Source organism: Rhagoletis zephyria, unplaced genomic scaffold (genome assembly GCF_001687245.7).
Source record: "Rhagoletis zephyria isolate East Lansing unplaced genomic scaffold, Rhagoletis_zephyria_1.1 Rzeph_scaffold_02715, whole genome shotgun sequence".
NCBI classification, from domain to species: domain Eukaryota; kingdom Metazoa; phylum Arthropoda; class Insecta; order Diptera; family Tephritidae; genus Rhagoletis; species Rhagoletis zephyria.
In genome coordinates, this window is record NW_016159799.1 from 66,610 (window position 1) to 75,877 (window position 9,268).

The 9,268-nt window shown below is 38.5% G+C and overlaps 1 protein-coding gene across 1 annotated transcript; it reads left to right on the plus strand.

Moving 5' to 3' along the window:
* The first annotated feature begins 208 nt into the window (after window positions 1-208).
* AsnS (asparagine synthetase) lies at window positions 209-2,463 on the plus strand. The gene has a single exon (XM_017622148.1). The coding sequence runs from the start codon at window positions 579-581 to the stop codon at window positions 2,265-2,267; it is 1,689 nt and encodes a 562-aa protein (XP_017477637.1). The 5' UTR covers window positions 209-578; the 3' UTR covers window positions 2,268-2,463.
* The last annotated feature ends 6,805 nt before the right edge of the window (window positions 2,464-9,268 follow it).

Here is a 9,268-nt window from a genome sequence, read left to right on the forward strand (position 1 = left end):
CAAATATTGGCGCGTTGCCCATACTTATACCCACTTGATATTTTATTAATAGCAACAACAATAATATATAAACAATACCGCGTCAAAAGTAGACATATCAAGAACTGGTATGCGTTTGAACTTGACCCCATATGCCAGCTAAAGCGAACCAGGCAACACAATCTAGCAACGCTCACTGATGAGAAACGATAAGTTTCTCTATCCCACAAATTAGTGCATATTTATGTAGAAGCGTCCCAAACAAATGCCGGCTACCGAGACGTTTCAATGGTTAAAGAAAAATTGCTGAGTACGACGAAAACCGCATGACGCAATACGAGCAGACGGTTAATCACTTCTGGGGCGTTCTCTGTGCTCTGATAAGCGCAACCGGCGGGAGAGCACATTTATAAAAGTAAGCACAAACGCCGCCTGGAGCTTCAGTTCATTTTCAGACGCACCGCCGGACGAATGTAAACTTACGAGTTCCAAGTGAATGTAGCGAAAAAAAAAAATCGTATCAAAGAGAACTTGCAAACTCGTGTATTAAAGTGAATTTAATTGCATATAACAAATAAATCGTCGTTCGCTGAAGCAGAATGTGTGGCATATTTGCGATATTTTCAAAAAATGGCCAACCGTTGGCGCCCAAAGTGTACCATGGCAGCGTGCATACGCTGCGCGAAATAGCCTACCGGCAAAGTGGCAAGCAACGGCATCGCGGTCCAGATGACACGGGCGTCAAAGTGGTGCCAGAGCATGGCGTGGTGCTGATACATGAGCGGCTAGCAGTTATTGGCGTACACACTGGACATCAGCCAATGATTTCCGAGAGCGGCGACATATTGGTGGTGGCCAACGGCGAAATCTACAACTATCTTGAACAATCAGCGGAAATAGCGAAGAAACGTGGACATTATAAGCCCAAAAGCGATTGCAATGTAATTGTTGAACTGTATGAGGAGTATGGCGAGCAACTATTGGAGTATATCACCGGCATGTACGCCTTTGTGCTCTACGATAAGCGCACGAAGAATATTTTGATAGCGCGTGATCCCTTCGGCATCATACCGATGTATATTGGTGAGGACGCAGACGGAAATGTATGGGTTGCTTCGGAGATGAAATGTCTTGTGGATTTCTGTCCGAAACTTGAGCTTTTCACGCCAGGCGAACTGCGTGTAGGCCCAGCAAATAACCTGCAGCGTAAGAGATATTTCACGGAGCAGTGGATTGAGCACATACCCACACAGGAGGTGGACTTATCGTTGCTGCGTGCCAAATTTGAATCGGCTGTGCGTTCGCATCTGCAGTGTGATGTGCCCTTTGGCGCGCTACTCTCTGGTGGCGTGGACTCCAGTCTAGTGGCGTCGATTGCGACAAGGTTGCGGCGTGAACGTGATCCGGATTACCGGTTGAAGACCTTTTCGGTGGGTCTCCGTAATGCGCCCGATTTTAAAGCAGCGCAACTGGTTGCTAACTACATCGGCAGTGAACACACCGAGATAGTGTTCGAAATAGCGGACGCTTTAGATGGCATACGCGATATCATTTACCATCTGGAGACATACGATGTGACCACGGTGCGTTGCAGTCTGCCAATGTTGTTATTGGCGCGCTACATCAAAAGCACTGGCATCAAGATGATATTGTCTGGCGAAGGCGCCGATGAAATATTCGGCGGTTACTTGTATTTCTTCAAGGCACCCAATCGGGAGGAGTTTCACAGAGAGCTGGTCAAGCGTGTGGAGCAAATCAATGTGTCCGATTGCCTGCGCGCCAACAAAGTGACAATGGCCAAAGGCTTGGAGCTGCGTGTGCCATTCCTCGATACGGCCTTCGTTAATTACGTGATGTCAGTGCGACCGGAGGATAAGATGCCAGGCGATCTCAACTGTTTGGGTAATCAGCAAAAGTATCGAATTGAGAAGCATATCCTGCGAGCTGCCTTCGCAGCCAATTACCTGCCCAACGAAGTGCTGTGGCGCCAAAAGGAGCAGTTCTCCGACGGTGTGGGCTACGACTGGATCGATAGCATACGTCGGGTGGCGACCTCACACATCACTGATGCACAATTTGCTACAGCCAGCGAACGTTTTCCCATCAACACGCCGACCACGAAGGAAGCCTACTATTATCGTACAATTTTCGAAGAGCTATTCCCAGGCGAGGCGGCCGCGCAAACTGTGACACGTTGGGTGCCACGTTTGGATTGGGGCTGCCCCGAAGATCCATCGGGGCGCGCACAAACAGTACACCAGGTGCATGGCTGCGGTGCAGGAGCATAGAGTGAAGACTGAACGCTGCTAAGCGTTATATTATTCTTTAGATATACTTACATACATACATGTATAAGTATCTATGGATGTACAATTGTATATCACCATTGTAAATATCTACATACATGAAGTACATCGTCTTCAGCAACAGTCACAACTCAAAATTGGGCATTTTTGAGATTATGCGCTGAAAATGTACGCAGAGCTTTTATTTACCTTTAAGCAAAAGCTGAAGCAAACTTTTGTTATAATTTGTTTAAAAAAAACCTAAGGTAAACTCGCCCTTGCCCATATCGAGCCCTAACCGCCAAAATAACGTAAGCGACATTTTTTTCAAAATTTTCTTTTTGATGCAGAAATATTCCTAGAGCATCTAGATGCATTTCTGCATCAAAAATAAAATTTTGAAAAAAATGTCGCTTACGTTATTTTGGCGGTTAGGGCTCGATATGATTATCATGTGCTAAGAAATAGTTTTTCGCATTTACTGACAAACGTATTATTTTGAGTTGTGACTCTTTTGAAGACGTCGTGCGATATGTATGTATGTATGTTCAGTTGTGCATTATTTACATAAATATTTTAATTACATATATAAACATACAATGTAGTGGCCTTTAAAAGTGTAGTCAGTAGTCAGGAATCAGAAATGCAATATCTCGCGATATCGCGCAGCCTGTGGATTCCAAATATATGTATGTATATATTGTATGTATGTATGTATATACATACGTATTTACGTACATATCAAGATCTTTCGCTACAAAGGTATTATATTAACAGACACTTTCGCTGAAAATTAAGTACACCTATGTCAATATGTATTATATAGCTATTAATAACAAAATGAATAAATAATCCTTTACTTAAAAAGTTTATAGAACTTTTCGAGTTTATTGACTTTCGGTAGTGAAACAAATGTACAAATATGCGCACATTATCTGAAAACTTTAGTAACATAAAAAATATAAGACATTCTAGTAATACCGCAAATTAACAGCCGATATGTTATCTATGTTCATATGTACATACTTATGTATTAGACTGCACCACCAAAAAAAAAATTGCGGTTTTTCCGCCGGAATTACAAAACTTATTATATTTTAAGACGTCCACAAAAAAATATCTCCAAAAATGGAGTTTTTATGAATAAAAATAGTTTCTTAAAGAACGTTTTGAAAAAGCCCCCTCAGGTGACAAAACAGATTAGGCTTAAAAAATCTGCATAAAAATGTTTAAAAATCTTTTCAACAGAATCGTAATAAGAGATTTTTGATGGTGTTTTTTTTACTTTTTTCAAAAAAGATTGATTAACGTAAAACTTAAATAACTGGGTCCCAAGTATTCTGATTTAGACTTATGGGATCTCGGTAGAAAGGTATTTACGCACTATTTTTATTTATGTGCAAAAAAAAAGTCATTCGTGTCCCAATTTTTCTTGTTCAAATACCAACACATCTTAATTCAACTTTGAATGATGTTCGTGCATCCTGCCTACAAAGAAATAAAAAGGGTGAGAAAATACCTTTCAAATGATACCTCACACGTCATACCAATATTTGAAAAAAGTTAAAAAACAGCATCAAAATCTCATTATTACGATTCCGTTCAATTTTTTATTTTTATTTTTTTTAAATATATTAATGTAAATTTTTTAAGCTTAAACCGTTTTGTCATTTGAGGGGATTTTTTCAAAAAACATCTTTAAGAAAATTTTTTTATTCATAAAAAAACTCCGTTTTTGGAGGTATTTTCAAATCGGTCTAGCTCGCTTAAATCTTAATATTTTTTTCGAAATATCTTGGTGGACGTCTTAAAATATAATAGATTCTATAACTTCAATGGAAAAACTACCGATTTTCTTTTTTTTTTGTATGGTGAGGCAGTCTAATATACATAATACCTTTTTCGTTGGTGTAATTTTTTAGCCTAATAATAACTTATGTACCTACTTTACACTCTCATCTTTTTCGGGCCAAAAACTATACCTATTTTTGCAGTAATAGAAAGAGCTTTTCAATAATATAAAGAAAGTCCTGGTACTATATGTATATACCTGTTGTACACCCAACAATAAAATGATACTCTAACAAAAGCCATATGAATCAAAATTACTAAACTTTGTACAAAAATTAGAGAAATGGAATAAAGTTGCTCAGCAGCAATTTTATAGTTTTGAAGTGTCTACAAAATACCGTTGATTTTTATTTTTATTTTTTTGATGACGACGCACAGTGTTTCGACTATATGAAGGCAGGTGGAAAGAATTGTTAACGTGCACAGACTTCGCTGAAGCTTCTTGACATGTGCTCTAATATTTCGTATGAATAGGGAATCTATACTATAACTAGCAGATCCGGCGAACTTCGTCAGACCCAAAATTAATTTTTTGTATTGAAAAATTTTGGTCCAACATTTTCACCAACACTTCACGTTCATGATTTTCAGTGACGCATTATGGTTTGGTAGTCGTCAAAAGGCATATTTCCATTGCCGACTAAAATAACCTAGCAAAAGTGTATATACATACAAAGAACCGTTTCCGTGCGTTTGAAAGGCGCCACGCCCCCTTTTCAAACAGCCCCAATTTTCTCTAAGGATATAGGATTGATTTCATATATCTACATACCAGTACTCTACCATGAAAAATTCCAGTGATATGAAGTGTGAAAAATTCGGTTTGTATGGGAGGTGCCACGCCCCTTTTTCCAGTAGCCCCAATTTTTCTTTACGACTATACGGTTGATTTTATATATATTGTACATACCAAGTTCCAGTACTCTACCATGAACACTTCCAGAGATATGCAGTGTGAAAAATTCGGTTTGTATGGAAGGGGCCACGCTCCTTATTCCAATAACCACAATTTTACTTTATGACCATGTGACTGATTCCATATATCTCCATACCAAGTTCGAGCACTCTACCATGAACACTTCCAGAGATATGCAGTATGAAAAATTCGGTTTATTGTTGCCCCTCATTTGGAAGGGCCTCACATTTGGTAGGGCCCCACATGTGATGACGAAAGAACAAAAAAATGTTTTCGGAGATTGCAGAAAAGATCCCTTGGTATTAAGAAGACTTGTAAGCACCATCAATACATCTTGCGGAACCTAGCTTAGCTTCTCCTGGGTCTGGCGAGATTCTCGATAGCTCAGAATGACCCCCGGACATATCAAAGAATACGAAAATAAGGGACGAGGACAAGTGAATTATTTATCGTCAACAATCTGCGAGAAAACAATAACTTTGAGGGGTGAGAAAGTACAAGCAAAAATAATAAGCCGGATCAAAAAGACAAAATATTCGTACCATTCCATCTCTGTTCATATAGGAGACTGCCGTGGTCAGTCGTTTCATACTACATGCAACATGAGCGACAAGTATAAGGAAATTCAGGCGAGAATTTCAAAAGAAAACACGTGGTTTGAGGTCAATAATTAACGATACTGTTAAAATGAAAATATAATTATTTTTTCAAATTAATTGTAAGTTATTATTAACTACCCATGTGTAACGGCTCCGGGCCCCCACATTCTGAGTCCGGCCCTGGTCCTATACATTGAACTATCTGTAATAAGTGCATATAATGGGAGGGATACTTTCCTTAGGAATGGAAATGTTTTAGGGTCATTGTTCCCCTGAAGTCACCTGACATGATGAGGAGTGATCGTCGATCCTATCATGGTATCATCATCCTTCCAGTACTTAGCAGGACTTTACTGGGGGGTATAAAGTCCGATAGGCAGTATGGGTTTAGGAAAAGGACGTAGTATTGGAGATGCGTGGATAAATGTAAACAATTTTGTAAAAAATTGTGTGATACAAACGGCAATGAGTATGTTCTTGACATAATTGTTGATTTTCAGCGGGCTTTCAATTATTTACATGGGGCTAGAGTCATTGAGCTGTTGCAGAGACTTGGGTGTCCAGAGTTGGCTCTATGGCGTAACTATTTCTCTGGAAAAATAGCTGCTATATTTTGTGGAGGGAGGCATGTGTGGGCATTTATTATGTGGTACAATTGTTTGGAACCCTCTGGCAGCTCGAGTCCTTATGAAATTTTAGTGACCTTCTAATTTTTTTAGAGGGGTAATCGAGGGCAGCAAAAGAACAGAAGGGGAATAAACTACTTGATATAGTGAGCAGATGGGACACGGATGTGGGTAATTAATGTAGCGGTAGACAAGACGGCACTGATGCTCCTCAAAGGTAGATTGTGGCTGGGTCGTCCACCAGCCTTTTGGTCGCCCATGAGCGTTCTATGGCCTTTCAGTTGATAAGGAGTATGGAGATGCCATTGCTGGGTGAGCAGATTTCGGATGTTGATGTGGAGAGAGAGGCTATTAGGAATGTAAACGGGATGTTGCGTGAGACGCTATTAAGTAAGTGGCAAGATCGCTGGGACAATAGTCCCAATCGACGATTGACTTATAAGTATATTCGGCACGTCAATTATGTGCGGAAAAATCCGAGTTTCAGATTTTGTCTGAGGTTGGGTTTTCTTCTGGTCGGACATGGGCTATTCAACGCCTTTTTATATAAACGGAGTCTAAACGATTCTGATTGATACTCAGATATTACGGATCGAACTGAGATGAGGACTAGAGGGACAGTATTGTTTTGCCGATGTTCTCTCCGTGAGGCAGTATGTTGGAAATCTGGGGTAATTTGCAACAGAAGTTTTCAGGCGGGAAGACGTGGCACTGAGCAGCCATTATTAAATCGCAAGCAATGAAAACCTCATAAATATTTATAATCAAAAACGTTAAGCTAAGTGCATAGTAAAAATTGGAAATTACCTGCATATTTAATCAAAACTGCAACACATTTATTGCATGCAAATAATGGCTATCAATAATTTGTAAACCCGAGATAACGACTCGTCTGCGTTCTGAAGTGTCGGATTACATGTAATCTATGCATCAGTGATAATCATATTCGTCGTTTGAAGTGCAAAACCGCGTATCAACAAAATGCAAAACCGCGTATCAGCAAAATGCAAAACAGCGTATGTGAAGTTTTGTAAATTATTTTCTAGAGCGTAAAAACACTCATATTTCAAAATGGTTCTCTTTTATATAAAGCAATCGCATACCTACCTGGCCAGTATATTTCAGGAGTAATGGATAAGGATTGAGCAAAGAGCTTGTGTGAGCAAATCCAATTTTTGGCAGCCAATGTCAGTTACGCGGTTTTGCAGAATGACGATACGCGGTTTTGTACTTTAAACGACGATATACATAGTGTGAAGCGTAGTACCACGTTGAAAGGTTTAGGCCGCGAAATTGTACTTTTGAAAAGAACTAAAGTTATTTTATCAGCTTTGGTTGGTACGGTCAAATAATTAACTTTCTTACAAAAATTTTATACTTATATTAGGCTACAGGTGTACTTGAGAATAATATCAGAATTAATATTGTTACTACAACACCGCACCGAAGGTATTCTTTCTGCTTCGACTTCATGCATACATCTTACTAGAGTCGACCGATTAATCGGCATCGGCATCGGCTAGTATCGGCACAAAATTGAGCATCGGCATCGGCATCGGCCTTTTTTCGTCGATTCTTTGCCGATTCTTTGGAATTTCTTTTCAAATGTTCAGGTGAAGCGACAGCCAACATTAAAAAAACATTTGCAGACAGCTCACAAAAATGATTTTTTTTTGTTGAAGGTGTTTCACGTTTTTTCCATACAAAAGTATGAGCGTACTACAAACACACATCCATACATATGTATCAAAATATTTGAATGCAAAGAGCGATCTTCCACATCCCTTGACAACACGCCCTCGTTCGCACCCGCTTGCAATTCAGCAGACTAAATTAATTGAAATACATATGTATGTATGTACGCATGTATTTATTAAGTAAATCAAACATATGAACATGCATATGTACGGTGGCGAGAAAGCAAATAGGGAAGCGGCATCTTAACAAGTTTTGGCTATTTTTCTCTGTTTCAACAATTTTTATAATTTTTTATTAAACTATAGTTTCCTAAAAAAAAAAAAAAAAACATGTAAATCAAAATTGCAATCTTTATAGAATATTTATAAAAATTCGACGAATTTTAACAAATGTTCAACAGAAATTTACTTTCAAAATTTGTGCAACAATATTCAACAATTTTATTGAGCTTGAGGCCGTTTCTTATGAAAATGTTGTGAAGAAAAACAACAATAATTTACGGGAAATTTTTGCTTATTTGTACAACGATTTTTGGGTGAGGGGGCGGAGGGCAAAGGGGCGTGTTCCCCCAAATCCACCTTAAACGACGCTTAAAAAGTCAGCCAGCACAGATATAGTGAATTTTATTTTTGTAATAAAGCGTGAACTCTTGTCTACAAGTATGTGTAAAAGTTTTTTGATTCGAATTCCGCGTTTGGGCACAACACCCCAAAATCGTTGTACAAATATGTAAACAGTACCCTAATTACACTTGGTTAAAGTTATAGCCATGATAAAAATATAGTAAGGTAGAACCGCTGGGAGTTACTTTTAAAATTCTTGACGTTTCCAAACATTTTAATTTTTAAATTTACTCACAAACTCACACACACATTTTCATTTTCAATCTCAAGCAACAACAATTTCGAACAATTTCAATTTTTTATTTTCAATTTTATATGATTTTAAAATGCTGGCAAAGTTCAAAAAAAATCATGGCCGACAAAATGAGAGAACGGTTCTACCTTGCTATGTTTTTATCATGGTTATAGCTGCTATTTCGGAGATCACGTTAGTTGCGTTTTTTTACTCATTTCCAGTAAAATCCAGTAAAAGTTTTTACGAATTTTCATGTTTTGGCGTTTTCGTACGCAAAAACTTGCAAAGTAGGGGAAATTGAGAGAGCGAAAAATGACAGCTGAAGTTGCAAGTTTTTACTGGATTTTACTGGATAAATTTTTACTTGTAAGAATTTGCCAGTACGAAAAACAGCTGATCGCATGTTGCTGGATGAAATTTAAACTAATAAGGAAACTGTTTGTGGCTTTTTATTGT